The 24,307-nt window shown below is 28.5% G+C and overlaps 3 protein-coding genes across 5 annotated transcripts in view; 2 read left to right on the forward strand and 1 right to left on the reverse strand.

The window, feature by feature from the left end:
* Positions 1–2,124, forward strand: part of Ir93a (Ionotropic receptor 93a) — a 16,524-nt gene extending 14,400 nt beyond the window's left edge. Inside the window, exons 18-19 of the mRNA XM_024358655.2 lie at positions 737–894; positions 1,874–2,124. Of these exons, the coding sequence (XP_024214423.1) occupies positions 737–894; positions 1,874–1,971 (256 nt within the window). The 3' untranslated portion in view covers positions 1,972–2,124. The remainder of the gene's footprint in view (positions 1–736; positions 895–1,873) is intronic.
* Positions 2,125–4,040: 1,916 nt separating this feature from the next.
* On the reverse strand, positions 4,041–7,700 carry LOC106683561 (protein prune homolog 2). The gene has a single exon (XM_014425101.3). It carries the CDS (start codon positions 7,668–7,670, stop codon positions 6,531–6,533), a length of 1,140 nt encoding a protein of 379 aa, XP_014280587.1. The 5' UTR covers positions 7,671–7,700; the 3' UTR covers positions 4,041–6,530.
* A 284-nt stretch (positions 7,701–7,984) lies between these two features.
* LOC106683560 (intraflagellar transport protein 81 homolog) lies at positions 7,985–17,838 on the forward strand. Of its 3 annotated transcripts, none has more exons than XM_014425100.3 (13): positions 7,985–8,114; positions 8,482–8,612; positions 8,688–8,868; positions 8,973–9,128; positions 9,524–9,719; positions 10,136–10,299; positions 11,769–11,948; positions 12,019–12,207; positions 14,102–14,225; positions 15,378–15,493; positions 16,115–16,242; positions 16,310–16,438; positions 17,516–17,833. In XM_014425100.3, exons 1-13 carry the CDS (start codon positions 8,112–8,114, stop codon positions 17,610–17,612), a joined length of 1,794 nt encoding a protein of 597 aa, XP_014280586.1. In that variant the 5' UTR covers positions 7,985–8,111; the 3' UTR covers positions 17,613–17,833. The 3 variants fall into 3 exon arrangements, with proteins under 3 accessions (XP_014280586.1, XP_066904541.1, XP_014280584.1); XM_067048440.1 differs by lacking the exon at positions 7,985–8,114 and adding an exon at positions 8,175–8,413 and having other exon boundaries at positions 12,019–12,204; positions 17,516–17,838; XM_014425098.3 differs by lacking the exon at positions 7,985–8,114 and adding an exon at positions 8,177–8,413 and having other exon boundaries at positions 17,516–17,836.
* The last annotated feature ends 6,469 nt before the right edge of the window (positions 17,839–24,307 follow it).

Raw genomic sequence — 24,307 nt, forward strand, 5'->3', positions numbered from 1 at the left:
TATATATATTGGTATAGCTTATACAGGGTGTCTACCAAAATATTTTTATGAAATTCCATCACTTTTTGTAGTCATTTTTAGAAAAAAATTCAGGCTATCAAAATAGGCATAATGATATTTCTATTTTTAAGATATTATGGGACAATAAACAACAAATACGATTACTTTATATGCCAGTTTACAACAGAAACACAAGATTCTAAAAGTACTTGTAACAATATTGATTAATGTTTATGAAAAAGATTGATGACAGCATAGCACATTTGACTTAATAATATTAAGTGAATTAGTGACAAATAATAAATCATAATAATGATTCATTATGGCTGATTCACTCTCAAGTACTTTAGCTACTAAGTTTCCTGACTTTTCCAGGTCTGGTAGACACCCAGTTATACAAGTTCTAAAAAAAGAAAAAATATTTTTGACCAATTATCTACCTATTTTAGCATGAGTAGGAATCTGTAATAGCTAAGTTCACAGGGGGAAAGTCTCAAATCACCTGGTTCACAATAATATGAAAAGGAAACTTCAAAATAATACTTTATTATTAACAAGCAAACACAACTTGTTTATTTTATTTTTTAAATTTGTATTCAACTAACTGATCATTAAAGTATTGTTTGAAATTACCATAACAATTAAACCTACATCAAATATTAAGAATCTTCAAGTTCAATGCAAAAAAATAGTTTTAATAGTGTGTATGTTTATAATTTTATTCTATTTTTTGTAGAATATATAAAATGCATCAAGTTGGGCTTATTGATAAATGGCTGACCGACTATTTACCAACAAAGGATCGCTGCTGGAGTAACACCCTATCGTCAGAGAGTCAAACCCATACAGTGAACTTGGATGATATGCAGGGCTCTTTTTTTCTTTTATTCCTTGGTAAAAATACATGCTTAGATTTCTAGGTTCTAGTGGGAAAAACAGCGATGTTCCAATTTTTCAGATTTTGAGCAAAACTTTAGTTTCAATGACTACAACATACTATCTCAGTACTTTTCATGATAAAAGACCACCAAACCTATTTTAAAAACATAAACAATAAACATATCATGTGAATAAGTTTTAGGAGCATTGGATGAAAGGAAATGTCAACATTATTCCTAGAGAAGGTCTGGGAATCTCATCAATCATCTGCAGTAGAACATACAAACACAATTTTTAGAGGAACCTAATTTGTTTTCACCACTGTACTTGCTGTTTTGTAAGTTCATGTCACTACACAACAGATGCTACTAAATCTCACTTCTGACAAAAAATGGGAACTCATATTTTTTCCATAGGAGCCTTCTACTGCATCAAGCTATCTCCTATTGCGTTCAATTTATTAAGTATAGAATTATAAACTACCAAAAAATATTTTAATTTTTAGATTATCGGTAGCTTCATAGGAAAATATAACAAAACATACATTTCCAGTTGAATATTAGTTCCATCACAATTTTAATTATGTTGTATTGAAAAAAAAAAATCTTTCAAACTCAATTTTTCCTGTTTCTCCAAAATATACTCTCCTTGAGGATTGAATTTATTGCAAAATCTATCAATGAGGCAAGGGAAATTAAAACTTCACAATTTACCCCTTTTCCTCAATTAAATAATTAATATAAAATTAAAATAACTTAAAAAAAAAGAAAAAGATTTTTACAATTGGAAGGTAAAAAAGTTATACTATCAGTATGAAAATTCAAACTTCAACAAGTTTAATAAATTAATGAATTCTAGCATGATTAAGTAATATTCAAAATAATTGATTAATTTAAATTGAGTGGAGCAGTTAAAAATAACATGTTTTCTTATACTGAAATTTTCATAGTAACAAAGTTGTGTCATTAATAAATATTTTTTGTTGTTTTTATAGGAGTCACATTGGGTTTCATTTTAATCATAGGAGAACTCTTATTTAAAAAATGGAAGAAGACTCAAGAGAAGCAAGTAATTCATCCATTTGTGACTTAGAAGCTTTTATAACGTTAATTAATTCTTTTAAGATCTTATGAATGACTGAGAAAAAATTTTCAAGAATTTAGGCAAAGAGAATTTCTCAAGTAGAATGTCCTAAAAATTAATCAGGAAAATCGAAAATAAATTGGAAAGCTTGGGTGTTTTGAACATTTGAACCCTTCATTTACATTTCCCAAATTCATTGCATTTTGGTTTTCATTTAAACTTTTTATAGCAATACTTCTCTACCAAAGTTCTATAACTCAAGAAAAAAAATTATAAGGAAGTAAATTGATTTTTTGATGCGAGATGAAAGGAATTGGTAGAGGGAGATGGCAACACTGATAAATTCTAGGAGGAAAGTTTTTATATTGTAATAGAAGAGGAGCTTAATGAGATTAACGATCCCACCAGTGCCATTCCGATTGAGTTAGCTTCTGTTTTCTAATTACAATATAAACATTTTCCTGCTAAAATTGTCATAAGAAATGACTGTTCTATTCTAATTATTATGGAACTAATATTATCTGCCTTAAGCAATAAGAGTGAACGCATGATCATTATTAATAAAATTTTAATATTTAATTTCATTTCCAGAAATTTCACTTCTATCAGCCAGTCCAAAGACTGCCACAAGTTTTTTTTTTTAAATTCCTGAGTCCAATTTGCATATTAGATGCCTTTATTGACACTTTAGATAGTACTTTTTTTATATGTTTTATGAGGATGTTTAAATAACAAATAGATCTGTTAGATTTGAATAAATAAAACAAATTAACTTATTTTGAAACATATTTATTTATATTTTTTCAATTTTTTTTTTTATAAATTAAAATGAACTGATAAGAAGGATTAATTAAAATTTATAAAGATTTGAATTATGAGTTAGAAGGAACAAGAAATACTGACTTGACTTCTGGTGATGTAAGAACATGTTTTAGATGTACAAAAGATTATACATAATCAACATGTTTATGTATATAATAAAATATAAACTATTATTCAACCTCCATACCTGTGAAAAACAAGCATATATTGCAGTGATATTTGTTAACGACATCAATAAACTCTCTTTTTCCCCTCACCAATAATACTAGGAGATAGGTATAGGAAGTAATACTGATAATAGTTTTGCTTGTCTAAGTAAATGTTTTGAGTTTGATTTTAAATGAATTAATTAATTTTTAAAGTGGTAGGGGAACTTAATTTCAGATTTATGGAGGTGTGTTATGTCCGGTAAGAATTTATTTTTAAATTCTAGTTGGTGTACATTATAAAGGTTAAGAATCACCGCAAACGAGATAGATGAGAAAACTAACGAGATACCAAAAACTTAATGGATAGAGAGAATAAGCAAAATTATTGTTTATTATTTGGAATTTTGGGTATTAATAGATGTTACTTTGGAATCACAAATCTCAGGTCAAATAAATCCCATAATGAATAAACAATACTCTGATTTTTCCATTGCTATTTCAAAGATTTAGAATTATTAAAAAAAAAAATCCTTATCGTTAAATCTTTGCTCCTAACAATAGCTAGTGTCATTTTAAGAATGAAATTAAATCCACCTCTATTTATGAGGTATTAGGTAAAAAAAGATTGGATTGTGAGCCTATCCAGAAACGATTCAAGAAAAATTTGAGAAAATAATAAACTTGAAAAGCTATTCACAGATATGATGGATGATTACTTCTTAAGGAAGCATAAAATTGGCTTATAGGTTTTATTTATTTATTTTTTATGGCATTGAAATTTTCCATACAGCCAGGTTTAAATTTATTTGTAATATCATTATTTTCACCATAGTTGGGAGTCGAAGTTTTTCATTTTGTGGGAGCACCACTCAAAAAAGACAACACCTCAGGCCGAATTCGAACCGGCACCGTCAATAAATCTCAGGATGGTAAGACTGTGCCCAATCACTGAGTTACGGGCGGCCCCTTGTTGTTTGTTGAGCTATAACAAAACTGGCATCAAATTTAGCTACCTAAATTGCAAGCATTTGTTTCTATAAAAACATTTATTAGATTTCAATTTGTTCAAGTTAATTATGATGAGCTTTTTAAATAAAAACAAATCAATACAACAGAAATAATATTTATTTTCTTAATCATACAATTCATATTTTCTTCTTATCCTATGTTAACATTTACTTGTCGAACATAGTTTAGGAAAATATATAAACAATATTGTTTAGTTCTTTAGATTATGCAATATGTATATACAATATTTACTGTAGGACTATCTATGTAAAATACTTTTTAAAAATATTAAATTTAAAATATAATGATATAGCACTTAAAAATAATTTTACAACAATTCAGGGTATCATCCATTGTTCATATCTAAGGCAAAGATTTTTATAAAAATAAAACCAAAACCATAAAACATTTTTCATCATGTTTCCATATTTATCCTAGGCATTTGGAAAAAAATAATAATTATTATAAATAGTAATAATAATAAATTATGTAAATAAAGAACTTTAGATGATTTTTTTTCATTACCTAATGTAGCATGTACCTAATGTTCAAGTATATGTTGAAAATAAAAAAATGAATACTCTTAAAAAACAATTAAGAATTATACTATCAATACTTATATAGCTGTATAAGAATTAAAAATGCCACAGAAAATATAGTAATTACGAGAGAAATGTTCAAAATAAACAGCTCCTAAAACAAAATTAAACAAATAGATAAATATTTAATTAGCTAGATAAGGTCTGTTGTTAAGGCATAGTAGCTACTTTGTGAAATGAATCACTCCGTGAATTTTAAATTAAGCAATTTTCTTACACTTTATTAGAATAAATATATTTTTATTCTGTTAACATAATAATGACTATATAAAATATGAACATTTTCAATTTCAATACTCACTCAGTGTAATTAATACATATTTATATCTAGAGATACTTATTTAAATACCTATTCTTTAAGAATATTAACTATTAAACAATCTTTGAATCGTTCAAAAGAAAATTATAATTTTAACAAAAGTTAAAACAAAAACTTCATTCAGCGTTTTTGGCTTCATGGGAAGATTCTTTGATAAAGCGGTACAGACAGAATAGTTTGATAAAGACTCATAGTTATAGATCAAACGCTATCCTTTAGAAGTAATGTTTGAGATATATTAACAAACAACAGATATGTAGTGCTTAATTTAATCAAATTATTTAAAACTTTAATCCAAAAGCAACAAGAAAATGAATCTAAACAAAACTTGAAAATAACAAGCAATTCATCTTGTACATAGTTATATATTGTTTAGCATTTACTAAATCCAAATATTTTAAGTGCTAAAATATTGCACTTTATAAACTAAAGAAACATAAAATAGTGGAAAACATTATTTTTGTGGTTCCTACATCAGATCAAACCTGAAAGAATGTTTTAAATGTATTGCATTAAGTCAACCCAAAAATAATTATGCTTGGTTATAAAACAATTCTTAACATAATAAATAAAAAAGAAAAAAAGCATTATTGAAAGTGTAATGTGCTTGAAAGTGAAGCAATACATTATTTACTAGTTAGTTAAAAAAAAAAAAAATGAAATGGATTATAGTTAAAAACTGATTGATACTAAAAGCCAAGCTTCTCCCTTATTTATGATAATTTAAGATATTAAGAATCCATATTCTTGAAACAGAAACAAAAGGGTAAATAAAGAGTGGAAGAAAGCAGATACAGAATTAGGAATACAATTATACATGTGCGTGCAATTTTAATAATCTTTGCATTACTAACAATATGAAAACGTGGACGAAATCAAACTGTTCCCATGTAAGTTTTAAAATTTTATACGCCATGCAAAGTAAATATATGTTGTACATGGCCTGAAGTATTCAGCAACATCAGTCAACTTTATTCTTAAAATATTCTACACATGTAACTAACTTTTAAGTACAAGTTCCTTAATTTAATAACACAAATCACTAGCCAGAAAATTTGTATTAATTGGTGTGACCTCATATTGTCAACTGAAGAGGTTTCTAAAAGAGAAACTTCAATAATTTAAAAAATAAATGGGAAAATGATTATTTCCTTAACTACATAGGACTGTTTTTCAAAATATAAAAGTTTAAAAACATAAAAAAATAACAAAATAGCAATAAATTATAGTTAATAATTTAACAATAATAAAAACGACCAAACAAAAACAGTGTCAATTTAAATTTCATTATTAGATAGTTTTTAGGCCAAGGAACAAATATCATACTGTAATAAATATTTAGTATATTTTTCTTACCTATTCATAGAAGTAAACTATTTTCGCAAAGAGAAAATTACAAATAAAGTAATGCAAAAATGTGATTGTCCATGATACAAAAACATTTGAGCGAAGTATACTTCATATTTTCCTCAAGTTTCCAAAATCAATAAAATACAAACAAGGTACAAATATTGCTTAAGTTATTAAAAAAAATTTATATTAACAAAAAAAAGGAAAAATAAATAAAAAATTAAGACTAGTTTCCTTTTATAAAAAAGGGAATGTATCAATGAGATTCGTTGCTTTACAGTTTTAGACTAGAATAAGGCCATGTTTACAACATCACTAATTTTATTTAGAGTTTAGTTCGATGCTTTGTTTAATACGATCATATTGTCTTACCCTTTCTGGGATCGAAGCATGTTCTAAAGGTAGAGTATCAAGTAGTTCAGAAAGACTGTTAATAAAACTTATCTTTTTGCTAAATTTAGCACTTACAAATGGTTTAGTCATCATTACAATTGTTTTAAGCCAAAATGTAGGATGAACAAGATATAAGCGTTTGAGATTTTTACGAAGGCGGCGATCAATCATTTGATAGCAACGTTTTAACCAAACAAAACTAGGCATACAATTCTTAGCTGTACCGCCATGAAGGTAAACTAAAACATAATCATCTGTTACTAATTGTTCTAGAGTTGAGACAATATAGCAAAATAAGTTATCCATAACATAGTTGTAATCAACACGGCTATGGTGTGGTAGAAAGCATGCACTAAAAACTATGATAGCATTATGTGAACCAGAAGTCAAATATCCACCATGCGACAAAACCCTTTTATAGGGCTCAATCACTTTCATATCAATTCGCTTCTCACTGCCTGCAACATTAACTTTTTTCCAACACCTGCTATCCTCTCTTTCTTCTTCAGCAGTATATTCTGGTATTGGTTCAGGAGAATCACCAAGTTTTTCAAGGATAGAATCCTCAATTTCATCAGGTGAGTCAAAACCATGACTAACAGTTTTTTCAGCATCACTGTTAATTGAAATATCATCATCTGAATCATCAGAATCAGAAAGATAATGTGGACTAGGAATGATTTTGCGCCTTCCATTTCCATCAACATCTAAATTTTTCCCCTCTCTCTTCAACCAAACATCTTGGCAGTCTGGAGAAAGGACTGCTTGAAAGATAGAAAGGTCTTCATCTTCATCTTCGCTCTGACAGGCTGCACCAGAATCTCGCTGGCTGATATTAACTGTAGGTTTACTTTCAACAGGCAAGTTCTCAGCAGTTTGCACATCTAATTCCAGACTTTCAAGACTTATAGAAGACGATTTTTGGTTGTCTAAAGGATGTCTTAAAACTATCTTTGTTGAGTTATCCAATTGGTTATCAACTATAGTACTAGTACATTTTTGAGTGGAGTTGATAGTGATAATATGCTTCTGTTGGCTTTCTTCTTCATTGCGGGTCCCATTTTCCATTTCGTAGGCACAATAAAGTACTACAGGAACAAGAAAGAATTAAATAACCACACTTTTACTTTACCAAATACGTGACCTCTTTTCTAGACAATTCGATGAACATCGAAACGTTATTTTCAGTTTCTTACATGTAACAAAAACAAAACACATTGGGGCAGTAACCGGTATCTGTTGCAGTCTAAAGTTCAAATACGAAATCTACTTCCCGAATATGCAGCTTACACAGTTTACGCTTGACAGCTGACATACTATGCATCACTCGTTGATAACGCTTATCTGACTTTTACTGCCTAGAACGAAAACGATGTATTTGTTCATAAATATTTATTTTATTACCTCGAAACTGCAAGAAATGTTTGTACAAACAATTTTCCGTTATGTAATCGTTGCAAAATATTTAAAATCATTCGAACAGTTTATAATCATCTGAGGCGAAATAAAATGGTCAGTTTATCTTTGATTATCAACTTATTGAAAAGTTAACACTTAAAAAAATAAGGAACAATAGAAATTTATAAATAAATATATATACAAAAGATATTGCTATCCTTTTTCCATTCCATTATAAGTTGCTATGGTTATTCACCCACAACAATTAAAATTACATTATACCTTTTTTGGATCCACTACCAAAAATGAGTGAGAAACTTAGGTACATTGTATCAGAATTGAATAAACCTCCGTTTTCGAAAAAGTACAATTTAATATCATTTGATTCCTTGTCACCAGAAGAGTTATTGCAGGTTTTTATCAGAATAAAAGCTTTTTCTTTGCCTTGCTATGATTTTTTTATTTAAATTTATAATTTTAGGTATTAAGTGATGTTTTAACAGAAATTGATGAAGCAAATAAAATAGATATAAAAAATGAAGATCCTGAAGAAATAACTGTCTGGCTTTTGAATATGCTCAGAGTATTAAAATATGACCCTGGAACAGACCCGTAAGCAAAATATTTTGTACAAAAACACTCAGTGTAATTTGTTATGAATAACATAAATCATTAAATTATTAACAGGGACGGTTTCCGACAAGGACTTGTACAAGGAGAAAAGCTAATTATACATCCTATTTTGGAATGGTTATTTCAAAACATTGCAGAACTAAAAAAAAGAGCATATCTTGGAAAATATTTGGTGAAAGTTGAAATTCCAGTTGAAATAATAGGAGACCGAGATGTAGCAGTATTATACGAACAGGCAAATTTTATTTATATACTTATTCAAATTATCTTTAAAAAACTTAAAATCAAATAAGTTTCACTTGCAACAGAACCATGGCTACATTTCTTTATTATTTTTAGTATGAAGCTTTAATAGAGCAATTCAAAACTGCTCATAAAGAACTTACCAACTTGAAGGCTAAAAGTGATCATGCTGCTGAATTGAGAACCGATATAGAAGCGATGGAAAAAGAAAAGGAAATTGTTTTAGCAAAAATACATAGGATGGAACATAAGGTGAAATAAAAATTAAATATTTGTCTATTACACCATAAGATCCACATTGTAAAACAATATAAATTTTAACTTTTATTTCCATTGCATAAATGAAACTATTTAGTCGAAAAATGAATTAATATAGACAGAAGAAAAAAAAAAGCTTTGTTATGAATATTTTTAAAATAATGTTATTATGTATCTGTACTATTCTTGTAAAAGTGTTTATTGTTATCTTGAGTTGAATGTGAGATCATCTTCATAATATAAATTCAAACCTGCTTGCTAAATTTAATTTAACCTTTAAAAATCCAAGATTAAGCTTCCTCAAAGGGAATATGAATTCTATTCACAAGTAATGAGTTCTGAAGTCTCAAAACTTGATAATTGATTCCTATATTTTGTTTTTCTTATAGCTTGAGAATGTTGAAAATAAAGAAAAATTTTTGGAAGCTGCTCATAAAGTTAGATTAGAAAGGGAACGGCAAAGAGAGCTTGCTCAACAAAGAGAGCGGGAGCTCAGAGCACTTCAAGAATTGAATGAACATTATAACACTCTTACTAGGCAAATATCCGAATCAAAAGAATCTGCTCAAAATATGACTGCTGAAGGTAATATAAAAAATATTATTGATGGTTGTATACAGTCAATTGTTGAGTCCTGAACAACATTAGGAATTTTATCTTTAGGGTATAATAAACAAATAAAAATATCTGGTTCTTTATGATGGTTATTATAAATATTTATTTGTTTACTTTAAAAAAATAAATGAAAAAAACAAGTTTAAAGTTCATAAACCATCAGTATACATTTTATGAGATTTAGAGGCAGATTCAATATAATCACAGTATTTTAACAAGAATTTCACAGTTATCGTTCCTTTCAGAAATTATTCTCTTCTTGGAAATAAATAAATTTAGTATGATTTTTAATGAGAGACAAATGGTTATTTCATGTCAGACAACAAAATAAATTCTCTGTTAATTTTTATGTATCTTTTATATATCATTAAATGATATGGTTTTAGATGTAATGCGAAAATTAGAAGAACAAGTTCAGATGAACGAATATATAGCAAATGATAAGTTACCGTCAGAATTTGATATTTTGAAAGAAGAAGTAGAAATGCTTCAAAGACTTGCTGATGGGCCTCCTCTTACACAAGGAAGAGTTGAAGAATTGAGAGATGAGGTAATTTTGGGAATCAGAATATAAAAAAAAAGTTTTTAAAGGGTGGATATATCATTGACTATTGACGTAATCAAGATCTTGGGAGTGTGGTCAAGAAAAAAAATATTGGACAATTATTGTGTGTCTTCTACAGGTATCTAAGTAGAAATTGTAGAACTGAGTTTTCAGTTTTTAAAGAAAATGGATGATTATAAATTAAATTAAAAAATGTTTTTCATGTCTCTATTTAGGTATTTTTTATTAGAATCATTTTTCGAATAGTGCTAATAAATCATAGGTCTTGAACATACCTCTTATTCCATTTTGAACAGATGCTTTGATTGTAAGTTCTCTCCCCAAAATGTTTAATAGGATATGAACCAGTTATCACTTTTTATTAATAAAAAGTTTATTAGACTTTCATCACAAGGGTACTATGAAGTAAATTAAAAGCCCAATTTTAGTCAAACTAAAATTTTACTAGTTTGAGTCTATAAAATAAGTTGACTATAAAACTTAGGTATATGCTTATACTGAGGGATTCAATTATTAGTAATAATGAATTTTTTTAGTTAGATTCTATTTTTAATTTTTAATTACTTAATCATTTCCATAAATTAACCTAAACCATTTTTTTAAATATATATAATTGGTTGATTGATTCTCTAGAGTTTGATATTTTTATTTATTATTACTAGTATTGAAGTGAAACTTTTTTTTACCAATATTCTATTACTAAAAAAAAAAAATTATGCAGGAGTAAATTGATTTTGTGACACAAGGTAACCCTCCAGATGGAAAGGAAATGGTGTTGGCAACACTCAATGTTTTTAGTATTTAAATTAAAATATCTTGGAAACTAAAATAGCTGCTTACCGTAAATGAGGAAAATGTTCAGCATTTCATCTTCTTTGTAATGAGCTATAATTTAAAATTGGCTTTTGATGCTACACCCAGATAGAGAGGAGAAAAGTGGAAAATATCATGCTAGAAATGAAATGATAACAAGTTTTTGAACATTTGAATCATAATATCTTGAAAACTAACATATCATTATATACATATATACTAAAGAATGTCATTATTCATAAAAATATATAAAAAATTAATACATTATTTCATTTCCAGAAGTTTCACTTCTGTCAGCCAGTCTAGAGACTGTAATTTTTTTTTTTTTTTTTTTTTTTATCATTACTCACTGAAGCAGCCAAATTCATTAAAGCTGCCATATAATTCAAGTATTTTTTATTACCATATTCTAATTGGAAATTCATTTTTGTTTTTAATTAATTTCATTATATTTTTTGAAAAAGTATTTCTAACTCTAAGGGATTTCCTTTTAAGTAGGAATGGGGATTAAGAATAAGAGCACAAATAGTTTTAATTGTTAATTAAATTTTTTAGCACATGGATATAGTCATTGAAATATCTTTGAATTAAAAAAAATTAAAGTTTTAAATAATTAATAATTATCTTAATGAACATTGAAGGTAGAAAAGTTTCAAGAAACTTTAGCATCAGAAATGGAAAAGAGTGTAGAGGAGACATCAGGAACAGATATAGCTCCATTTCGTCATCAGGCAGATCTGATCGCAAGAAAAAAAGCTGAAGTAGCCCAGCGCTATACGGAAGCGAAAGCAAAGCTTGAGAAACTGGAAGAAGAACTAAAGGTTAAATTATAATAAATTTTTATAGCCCAAATCCATTATTACTAATAATAACAATTAGTTATTGTTTTAGATAAAAGAAGAAGCCGGAGGTGGTAAAGTTGTTTCTGACTCAGAATACAGCGATTATTTGGGAAATCTTAAAGTCAGAAATACTGTATATAAAGCAAAGAAAGCAATAATGTCTTCACTCAAAGCCGAGTCGGGCATTCTTGCTAGGACAGTGGATATACTAAAACAGAAATCTCAATCACTTTCAGTAGTTTGTATATGTTCTTAAAGCATTCATTTCAGTATTACACAATGATAATTTACAACAATGTAGAATAAAAATCACATATTATTTTAATACAACCACTTTAATATATTAAGTAAAACCTCTGATCAAAATTTTATCTTTAAGAAACAGAATAAATTGTGGATGAAGACTAAGCCATTGGCTCGAACATTATTTCAAACACATTTAGGTTGTAATTAGTATTAGTACAGTTTCAAATAATTTTAGAAAAATATTTGCACTGATTTCATGGGATTAATATTCTCCTATATAATATGAAGGTTTCTACTTGAATTTAAAAGCGAGATACAACAGGACAAAAGTTTAACACTTATACAATAATTTATATTTATTTCATAAGAAATTTTGCATTTTTCTTATCCCTTTTCAATTCTTACTAGTATTTTATTTGAATTGCTAAATTTATCTCATTATAATTAATTCACTAAACTATAACAAAGAGAAACACTTTATTGAAAACTTTGTGCTGCCCAGCTGCATTGATTTGCTGCTATAACTAATAAAACATAATGTAATTAATTTAAAATACATGATTTTTTTCTTCTGTCCTTTTATTATTTTTTGTTTTTCTTTTATATATTTTTCTTTTTAATATTCTTAATTTTTCCCCCAATTGTTTTCATATATATACCTCTAGATATAATTTTCTCCTTTGGCCCAATAAAATTTGTTCTTTTCCTTTAAGAAATATAAAATAAAATTATATTCAAGAATTAAAAGATTTAAACATTTTAAATACATTGACTACACAGTAGTATTTAATTATTATCTAAAAACACCACTTGACAAATATTTACACAGATGCAAGTATTTAAAAAAGTTATAAATCAACGCATTAAAAAATTTCCAAATTTAAAATTTATTTTCTTATTTTGTTATGTCTTATTAGTATTGGTATTGGTATTTGGTGGGGGGAACAAGTCCGGCAAGTGGGCCTCCTGGTCCCTTTTGTCAACTCCTGGTGGCTACCTAAGTTGCCGCTGCATACTAACCAGGCGGATCCACATGTTGGCCGCTCGCCACGAATCGGAGGCTTGTACAAATGCTTATCGGATCGGCAACGAGATTAGGCCAACTCATACAAGCCACCTATCCACATGCTCGTGCATGTCTGAGTTCGCCATGGCTTGGCCAACATGTAGAGGCTCCTTTAAGATTCATTTTTTCAAAAAAGAAATATTAACTGACCCAGATGGGAATCGAACCCACAATGTTCCAAACTGAGCCCATTGGGACCTACGCCCCAACCTACACAGTCGTCACATACCTTATCTTATTAGTAAGTATTCATTCATATTAATATACAAACATAAATTCATCGCATTAAATAGAAGACTAAATTCGTGTAGTATTTGGAATGAATTTGTAAGATGTAATGCTATAAGAATTAAATTTCACTTAATGGAAATTTTTAAATATATGAGATAAAAAACTGTTTAAGTTTATTAAATTAATTATTATTACAAAGGTTAATCAATAAAACTGTTTGGAGAACTTATTATAAACGTTTGATAATGGATTGGAAAAAATGAAACATCACATGAAAAAAATGTTGAGAATTGTAGAAGTTTGAAAGTTTTGATTGTAATATTGTCTTCCATTTGTGTATCACTTTTAAATTTCATAGAAATTTACCAAATAATGATTTCATAATTCTATATATGATGAATATGGGGAAAACCAGCTGCGATGTTGGTTATTTTGCCCTGAATTAATATTTACTTAACATGTTATTTTCTTGATATCCTTGTTATCTATAACAATGCCTGCTGTAAATAAAGTTGTAAATATTGAGATGAGTTTTGACTGCTTTTAAATTAATAAAAACATAAATAATAATAATTATTTTTTTTTTCAGGTTACGGAAGTCTCTTCATATTCTGACCCAGAAAACAAGAGTAAAGATGAAATAATACAGGAAATAAATAACATGAATGCTAAAATAACTGCTTTACAAACGCATTTAATTCCAAAGTTAGCAGGTTATTATTTTTTTAATAGACTAATAATAATTGGCCAAAATAAAACTAATTTTGTTTGTTAGCTATGTTAACAAAATAATTAAAATTAATCTTATAATTTTATTCGTGCTTATGAGGTAAATAAATCAGAACACAACGGACAAATTCATCTGAACAAAAAGTTCTTTTTCCTTTGTGTTTCTCTCAATTTCAAATTCTATTTCCATTAAATTATGTTTAAACTGTTTTTTAATTAAACCTAATTCAATTATAGCAATTTATGACGAGCATTTATCTGTATTAAATCTGTACAAAACAAAAGTATTGCTAGCAAATTCATCTACTTTAAACATAAATAATTTTATAAAGTTGATATTGGTATATTACATATTATTTTACATACTTTTACTCCTCTGTTGATACTCGGTTAAAATTGAAATAAATCAGTTAGTCTAGGATTTAATGATATATTCCTTTCCTTGATGTCTTATCTAATTTCAATTTTACAACCACTAAAAATGTTCTATTATGTATTCTTCATTGTGGTATAAATTAAATGTTAGAATCCATTTTTAGTTTTTTCAAAATGATTTTATAAAAATATTTTCCGGATTTGATTTTAATATTTATAATAATTTTGTGGATGAGTCTTCAAAATTATTAACACCTATTTGTTTTTGAAAGAGGAAAACAATTATCAATAAATGTAAGTGTACAAAGCTGGAGGATGTCATATACATAAAAATAATTAGATAAAGTGGCATAAAGATAAAAACAGTTATTCGATCTGTTTTATTTATTCCTTTTTCTGAGAGAAAAGGCATATAGGCTTATAATTGGAAAACCTTAATAGTTAGATAGTGTGATAAAAAATAACATGGACCAACATCAGGATGCTGAAAATTTATAATTTTTTAAAAAATGGCTTTAAGTTCACTTAATTTGTTTTGTGAAAGATAATAGTGTCCAAAACCTTCTGTTCTAATGTGAAACTTTCATTTAAAAATATTTGTAATTAACAATTATTATTGTTAACATAAATTTTGTTATTTCATAAATATAATATGCACAGTAAATACTGTATTGCTTCAGGATATGCTTATAAAAATAATTTTTCTTTGCTTCTCATTACATATCAATGTTATTTTACAAAATTAATTTTATGCATTGCAGGAGTTAAAAAGAAACGTTTGGAATATAATGAACTACTGGAAATTCATATGGAAAGTAAAAAACAATATGATGCTAAAACAGCATCTTTTGAAAGCAAAATAGCCAAACTTGAGCAGGTAAGGAAAGGAAAGATTTTATTTATATATAAGAAGATGGTCAACTATATATACATATATACGAAAGATTTTATTATTTTTAGTGTCAGTAAAATTGATACTAGAAGTTGTGATAAATGAGCTAGTTGGGGTGAAGGTCATAGTGCTTGGCTCAGAACATTGTGGGTTTAATTCCCAGCTGGTCAGTCAATGTTTACTTTGCGGAAATTCCAATAAATGTATTCTGACATTTCCACTCAGGTGCTGCATAGATCCTCAATGGAGAGCTTGAGCCATAAACAAAAAAAAAACTTAATAATGTGGTTATATTGGGAATAAACTTCATTGTAAAACTAAAATTAAGTAATTTAACATTAATTTAAAAAATCTCTTAGATCGTTATTGATTTTTCAAGTTTTACTTGAACACTCTTTGTCTTTTAAATTCTTCCTCTTTATATTCATATTTTTAAAATAGCTGCATTAGGCTAGGAGAATTACTCATATCTTAAAAGAGGAATTTTAATTTTGTATTTGAAGTTATAATATATTCTAATATACCATTGAAATATGATCATAACTATTGTTTCTTAAAAATATTACTGACCCTTTACTGATAACTTTATTTATCTATCTCATTCAGGAAGTAAAAGAGCTTTTGAAGAAAGATACAGCTGATAAATCTGAAACGAGCACATTACAGGCTAAATCAGATATAATTGCTGCATTACTTGAAAGGGCCAATTCAGAAGAAGCTTTTGCCCATGCAAAGTTAGTTTTACTTGTTTATTATTAATTAAAATCAAATTATTGCTTTTTAATAATCATTGTTATACAGGGATAAACTGAGCCATCGTGTTACGGAATCAGAAAAGGAGTCCGAAAAGCTGAAAGAAATGTTAAAAGAAGCAAAACTAGAACATGAAAAAAATTCAAGACAGATGAAACATTGGAAAAATTTATATGAGTATGTTCTAATTTGTAAACCAGTGATATTTCATTAAGAATTAATAATTTGAAAATGATTCTGTTGTTAAATTATATCATATATAAATTCGGAATAATAATGTATATATAATAATAATAGTACAGGGGTTCTGGAACTTTTTTCCAACGGGACCCTTCTTAGGCTAAAAAAATGTTGACACCTTTGTTGGGCTAAAAAATTTTGCATCACCCTTGTTGAAAAAAAAAAAGAAATAGAAAACCTTGAAACATTTATCCTTAGAGCAGTTGAATATGTAGGAAAAGAAGAAAAAAACAGTAAGAATTAAGTGCTAGAATACACTGTAAAGTTGATATTTAATTTTAAGGTTTTTTCTAATATTAGGAAGAAGTGGCATTCGCTTGAGACACCCCCGAACACAGCGACACCAACTTTAAGAATTACTGTAATAGTGTATACTAATAATAGTATATAGCTTTCTAGGGGTCTTTATAATAACTTTTGTGAAAATTAGAAACAGTTAAAACATCAATGAATGACATTTCAGGCCAAGGTGGTCTTCATCTATTCTCATTTACTTACACAAGTAGGATCCTGAGTTAAGCCTATATTCTGGTGATGTTTCTATAAATTTGTTTTTATTCTACAGGGACTACAAAATCCTCTCAGTTGAACCAATTGTAATATCTGATTTATATTTATATTTTTTTAAGTAACCTCCCGTTATTTTTTTCTACTTTTAGTTTTTTTTCTTAGATACTACTGGTTTATCTCTCCTCATCTCCCTTTAAATTTTCAAGATCTCATTTTTTTTATTACATGATAGCAATTAGGTTGAAGCAGATGTTGACCCTGATGATTGCAATGATTCATTTTGTTTTGTTCTATCAGGGATAGTAATAGATAGATATGGCTTCCACTAATTGATGAATTAGTCAACTTGTTGGACACTTACAAGCAGAGCTGTGCAATAATGAGTTATAAATAAAACTATGACTAATTTTCCCCAGTTCTGCTAACAATTATTGTGTATTATACTCTGCTTTCAACATTAATAGTATATTATTTTTATTTAAAGAACTTATTTGTCTTTTTAAGGATTTTTCAATGTAAGATGAAATGCCTTGAAGAAATGAAGCAGAAAAGTGGAGTTGTCAAAAAAACAAATGTTGCTGAAACACTCGTTCTAGAATAAACAACAGAAAAAGGTTTAAATGATGTCCATTGAAACTTCGTTTTCTATTAGAGAATTATTTTTGTTTTAACTTATTAAAGTAAAATAAAAAGAATAAATATTTTTTAAAAAGAAAACATTTATTTACTACATTGTGAAATATTTTAGATTGAATTTAAAAGTGGTGCAGTGAGTCAATGTAGATATTACTTTTGGCATTGTATCTTATTTTACTTTAAATAAAAATAAAAGTTATCATTTCATTCATAAGCAAGATTAATTGTCAAAATGTCAATACAATGGAGTTTAATCTTATATTTTCTTGAATTTGAAGCAAAAGTGATCAAGTGATATTTTTTCAAAGATGTTTTCAGATATCCATCTACCTGTGCCTGAACAGAATTAAGGCTTTAGTATTGACAATTTTGAGAAATTATCTACAATTAACTATTAATTTATGATAATTTCACAATTTTATCAGTTCTGAAGTGTAGATCTGGTTCAGGCACAGGTATACATAAAAAAAAAACCTTGTCTTAGCTAAGATGTTACTTGACCACTTTTACTTCTAATCTGATGATATATTGTATTTAATGTTTTCCTTTTCCTTACATCATCAAACACATGATAATCTTGTACATCTGAATTAGTTTGACAATTCACAGAAGACTTTTAAAAATTTCTGGATTTTCTTTCCTAGGAAGTTGTTTTTCCTCTTTTAATTAAGATATTGAGGAGAAAAAACTTCCATTTAGAATATTATCGCTATTCTATATTTGTTGTACTATGTTTCGGGTTTCCCTATATTCATGTACTAATATACCTCATTTTGTCAAGTGTATCTATTTCTTTACGGAAATTATGTGTAAATATGGCAATATTTAAAAAAGAAATAGGTGTATTTGACAGAATGAGGTATATTAGTCGATGAATATGGGGTAAACCTGAAACGTTGTACAACAAATATAGAATAGTGTAATATTCTAAATGGAAGTTTTTTTTATCCAGACATCTAGACTAGAGATTTTGATTTCAAATAACTTCTTGAGGACACAACAGCATCCATTACTGGCATTCAGCCATTTCTTTACTTCTTTTTTCACTTCATTATCTTCTTAATTACTCTCAGGTACTTAATTATTACAGGCAAAAGTTTTTATTATTGATAGGCTTTGTAATTTAAATTCTGACTAAATTTTCTCATTATTGATGTCAACAAATGCTTGATTTAACCTTTATTTATTTGTAGCTTGAATTTATTTGTTATTGTCCTCAGTAGTGGATCAAGAAAGAGAGGAGGGTGGAGGACGACCACCCATGGCTCTGTGTTGAGGAGTTTAGGGAAGGTTTTACAAACAAAGACAAAGAGTATATGTTTCTGTTAATAGACACCATGTTCAACTGAAATCAGAACAAAGGAATATGCCTGTTCCTTTGTTCGAAGCAGTGTCATAGTGTCATGTTTTTCATTTTGTGTTTTTTTTATCTCAAAATGTAAGACAGAAGATTTAACTCAATTATTTTTTATTCTCTGAGAAAGGCTCCTATTAGTGGGAAGACCGGTGTGGTCGCACCTCCCTATGGCCGGCCCTGTTCCCTGTTCCAATAATAGTCTAACAGTTACTGTATTTTAAAACCAATACCAGCACCTTTTGTGGTACTAAATGGGATTTCATCAATACAGAGTTCTTTTTGAACATAAAATAAAGTTATTGTTGTCAAGTGCCAATATTTGCTGATGAGTGAAAATTTCAAATCCAAAGGAAATTGGAAAAATTAAAATATTTATAATTTTTTTTCTTATATAGAAGACTATTTACTTTATACATTGATACTTCTGAAATTTATTCTTCCTATTTATTGTCTCTATTTTTAATTCACTTTTCTCCTTTCTCTAACTTCAGACTAACATTTGGTTTTTCCATGTCTCCTTGTTGATTTACATCCATATGTAATTAATATACTACCCTGTTTAAACAAAATATAGGTTTCCATGTAAACTAAAAACCAAGTATAAATATGATAAAATATAATTATATGGATGTACTTAAAAAGGATACAAGCAAAAAAAGTAGCCTAAGTCTGAAGACGGGGTGGGGACCCAGAAATGTTAAGGAAAGTTATATTAAAAATAGAGAATTTTAACTTTATAATTAGATAATATATAAGGTAGAATTAATTTCACAAGTATTAATGTATTAAAATACTTCTATACTGAATAAATAGTTTTTATTTTTCATCCTGGTATGGATATTAGTCAATATGGGTGTTGGCAGCAGTGGGATTGTATGGAGGGAAGTATCACTATAGAAGATAATTAAGATGTGATTATAAGTTAGTTAGTTATGTCAGTGTTATTAATTTTAATCTTATTAAATGTGGTGTGAATTTGTGATGCCCGATTTTCAGTAAGTATTTAGAAGTTTATCATTATTAATACGATGAAATATGAAAATGTGAATATAAAATATACTTTTTATTAAAGCTTGATAGAAGTTGTCTACGGTACCAGTAATTCTTAGCAAAAGGTATGTTTTATCAACTTTTTTTTTATTATTATGTTCTCTTCACTATGAGATCCCTTTAAGAAAATCATTGCCGGCAATAATATTTCTCTATTGTGGTTTCAAAACCCTCAATTACTTCTAAAATCTGTAGTGAAATCAGTTTTAGTTAAAATCTCTTCTCGTGTTTTGTCATGACAGCGAATGAATTTAATGTAGGTAGGTTTAATCGGGTTGAGAGCGTTATTAATAACTTCTTGGATCTCTTTGTAGTTCATTTGTTTTACTAAGTCAATGTTGGACATTGTATACATAGTTACCTTTCTGAATTCAGAATTAGGTCACCGCCATTCGGTGATATTCGTTTGATTACGGAAACATTCGGCATTCCATATTCAATCGGCAGTTAAGCTCTTTTTCACAAATTTTGGATTGCATCCACCCAAAAAGTGATTAGAGTTCTATTTTGTGTTGTACACTACTCTTTAGGATCTCGGAAAACCACATGAAAAAATAGGGAATTTTCTTAGATGGTTCATTTATTCTAAAATTAGTCCCGGATAATGATTTTTTTTTTTAATCACCTGTACTAATTCGCAAAAGAATCCCCAATTTTGTGAAATATTCCAGTTTCTGGGTGTCAGATCATAATGTATAAATGGTGCCTATACACGTTTACCTAACAATGTCAAATTCGCTCTGGTACAAGCGTGTAGATGGGTTATTTGGATTGGCTGGCACAAGTTGGCCTGAATTTTCGGCCAATCCGTTGGGTGTCGGTTTTTGGACTGGTCTTTGTTCGATCTCTCGGCTCTGCCACCTCTTAGTACAAGAGCCGGGAAGAAAAAAAGGCAGTTATCTCACCCCAATTTTTGATTACTTTAATGAAAACTAGGTATGATTACTAGTCAAAATTGATGAGTCTGCCAAGTATAGGTAGGGGGAATAAAAAATGGCGGCTGTTTCAAAACCTTAAAAAAACATTAATTTTTCATTCGGAGCTCTATATCTTAAAAACTACCAACAACACTCGAAAATCTAACAGAACATTATTTAAAGAAGAGTAAATTTGCTGAAATATTAGCCCTAAAAGAGCTATTTATGTCCAATAGCTCTTGAGATATAGCTTTTTAAAAAGCAAAATATTTTAAAAATCTACTAAAAGATTAGTACTTAGTTAATTTATTTTGAGAAATCTATATCTCAGGAACTGTGTGACGTACAAATGTATATTAGCACTCAGATTAAAGCTAGTTTAATGGACTATAAACACGTTTATGACCTATACCTTCGTAGGAATAGTAATTTTCATGATATTTGCTAAAATAAATTGATTTATAGTTGTTCGGACAATAAGTTTGATTTATGAAAAACTTCATTCTAGAAACCACTGGACGTACAGATGTCTGTCAGCCCTCAAATTAAAGCTAGTTAAATTCACTACAAAATAGTCAATATATTTATCTTTGTAGGAGTAGTAGTTTTTATGATATTTGACAAAATAAACTCAGAAAATGTTCATTTCTAGTTGTTCGTATAAAATGTTGGATTTTTGAAAAAATATATTTCTAGATCCAGAAGACGCACAAATGTCTGCCAACACTCAAAATAGAGGAAATTTAAGTTACTATAAAGTAGTTTATGACACCTATCTTCGTAGGTGTAGTAGTTTTTATGATATTCACAAATGAATATAAATTTTGCAAATGAAAATTTGTCCGAACAACTATAAATTAATTTATTTTAGAGAATTTCATGTAAACTGTTAGCATTTCCTGTTAAATGTTATATATAATTTATATTCCATATTATTAAATGTAAATATGTTGAAATTATAGCGCTAGGCAAAATAAATTTATAGAGAACCAATGCAGCATTTAATACAAAAATCTAACTTCTCAAACATTTTGGCTTAGTACATTTTTACTCCTAGTGATTCAATTAAATCATTCAACGTTTTCATTTATATTTTTGTATATTTTTATATAATTAGTTATATATTTTTTTAATTATGTTTACTGAGTTAATCTTTGTTGTTATATTGACGTACAAGGTATGGAACCGATATCTTAAAAGAGGTCGAACAGAATGGAAACCATTTTGCGAAGTGTGATAAAAAAAAAAAAAAAAAAAAAGGTCGAAGCCATTAAGCTTAGAATTTTAAAGTAAGACTTAAAAGTAAGTGCTAGTGGTTTTCTCCCTTACAGAGACAAACGGGACCATGGAATAATGCAAAAGCCTTTAAGCGCCCTAAGTGTTCACATGCTTATAACTTGAGAATAGAATATTTTAGCAGCTTAACTACCTGTGCTTAAAAGAAAACGAAATAATATTTCCAGGCTTCCTGAGCAAATATAATTATTATTTAAATAATCTTAAAGTACTATTCATATGAAATTATAAGTACTTGAGATATGTATTGTTTTTGTTTGTAATCCTATCCTGTAAATTAGTAATAATAAGGGTTGATTCTCAGGTTCCACCTATAAACAAAAGTCGATGCTTACAGGCTGGATTCAAACCAGAGCCGCTAATGATTCGGAAGCACCGCCTCTAAATGTTCTGCCAATCCGATCTGAAATTAGAATAAACTGTTTAGTTCAGTCAATTTTTTAAAAGAAGGTATACTTAGGTGCAAAAATCCCGATATGGAAAATTTTTTAATATGATATATGGAAATGTTTTCTTCTGGTGACTTCTGACATATTGTTAACAAAATATTTTATCACGGGAACCATCATCTTGAAAAACCTACATTTTCTCTTTTTATCACTGTTTGACCATTATCTGCTAAAAAAATAAATCTGCCAAACAAAATTTGTAAAATCCATTCTGAAAGTAGATAGAATTTATAAGTTTTAGACCAAATTGTGTTTTTTATCTTACATAGTGTCAAGAATTTCAAATTTTTTTTTGGTAAAAACAGAACAATATAATAAACAGTTATTGATACTTCAGTTTTAGTGTTGTGTATAAGGTGCCAAAACGTTTACGTATTCAGCTTTTTTCAAATCCTTTATTATACGTTAACTTCTGTAATTTCACTGAAAGTTCGTTTAGAAACTACCTGGCAAAAACTGATCGAAAGTTCAGATTTTTTTTTTTTTTGGAAAATTTCTCTAGCCCTGATATAATTCAAGTTAGAAAAGGTAAGTTTGGTCTGATATTTTTATGAATTTATTCTATTTTTAGATTGGTAAGTATATATATATTTTTTCAAATGTGAATGGTTAAAAAACAACAACAAAACGAAATTTTCAAGTTTGACATGAATTTTTTTTAAGATGCGCCTAAAACTTCCCAGTCACACATTTAGGCAAAAATTAGTCATAGTATAAAATAATAGCTAAAATTGCCATTGATAAGATATTTATTTATTAATGGTTCATTCACGAATAAGGACCGTATCCATGGCAATGTTAGCTATTAGTTTCAACTATAGCTAATTTTTACCCATCTTTGCACTGACATCATTTAAAAAAAGGACCCATACTGGAAATTTTGCTTCAAATTCCGACTTTTTAGCTGTTGAAATATCCTTCCTAGTTTTTGTCTAATTTATACTATGGGTAATGACCCGAGGACCTGGTCTAGATTTGGCTCTTAGTTTCACTTGAAGAGCTTTCCAAACAAGATTCTCAATGTCTTCAACACTGACTCAACTAGTCTGTTTGTAGCTGAGGGAGTTGAGACGTCTACCTTAGGAACCAGGTTACTGCAGCAGCGCTGGTTGGAAGCCGGCCTTTACTTTTATTATGAAAACTTGATCCCCCACCATGTACAGAAGAGGGTGGTCAACACCCCTGAATGTCAGAAATGACCAGGCAAGGCGTAAACAAAAACAAAAAAAATTCACTACCCCAATATCTTCTGTCCACTTCAGATGAAGGATCTATCTATTTAACCTTCCTCTTTCAGGCTTAAGGAAAAGCATTTTTTAGGTCCAGCTCTGTACGCCGACTCTGTCTCAAGGGGCACATTCACATTCACATGGGTCAAACGATCGTTCCGTTGTATTGTTTGTTATCATTCAAGTATGAAAGTGTGTGGGAAGGTTTGAGCCGGAATACGCGATCAGTGTTCGGGTATGAGGTTCGCCGTACAACCTATCATGTCTTAATACTTTTCCGACAAGTTCGAAGTATGAAAGCATGAGGTTCCTAATAACAACATGGGTAACCCTCAAATTCGCAACCCAAAATCACATTTGCT

The sequence above is a fragment of the Halyomorpha halys genome, unplaced genomic scaffold (assembly GCF_000696795.3).
Source record: "Halyomorpha halys isolate HHAL.00 unplaced genomic scaffold, Hhal_1.1 Scaffold494.1, whole genome shotgun sequence".
In the NCBI taxonomy this organism is placed as follows: domain Eukaryota; kingdom Metazoa; phylum Arthropoda; class Insecta; order Hemiptera; family Pentatomidae; genus Halyomorpha; species Halyomorpha halys.

What these genes read in the sequence shown, in the direction of transcription:
- LOC106683561 (XM_014425101.3), bottom strand. Translation starts at nt 7,670, where the DNA reads ATGGAAAATGGGACCCGCAATGAAGAAGAAAGCCAACAGAAGCATATT.
- LOC106683560 (XM_014425098.3), top strand. Translation starts at nt 8,306, where the DNA reads ATGAGTGAGAAACTTAGGTACATTGTATCAGAATTGAATAAACCTCCG. An exon ending in CACCAGAAGAGTTATTGCAG is followed by an intron (nt 8,414 to 8,481) that starts GTTTTTATCAGA and finishes TTATAATTTTAG; the next exon opens with GTATTAAGTGATGTTTTAAC. An exon ending in TATGACCCTGGAACAGACCC is followed by an intron (nt 8,613 to 8,687) that starts GTAAGCAAAATA and finishes AATTATTAACAG; the next exon opens with GGACGGTTTCCGACAAGGAC.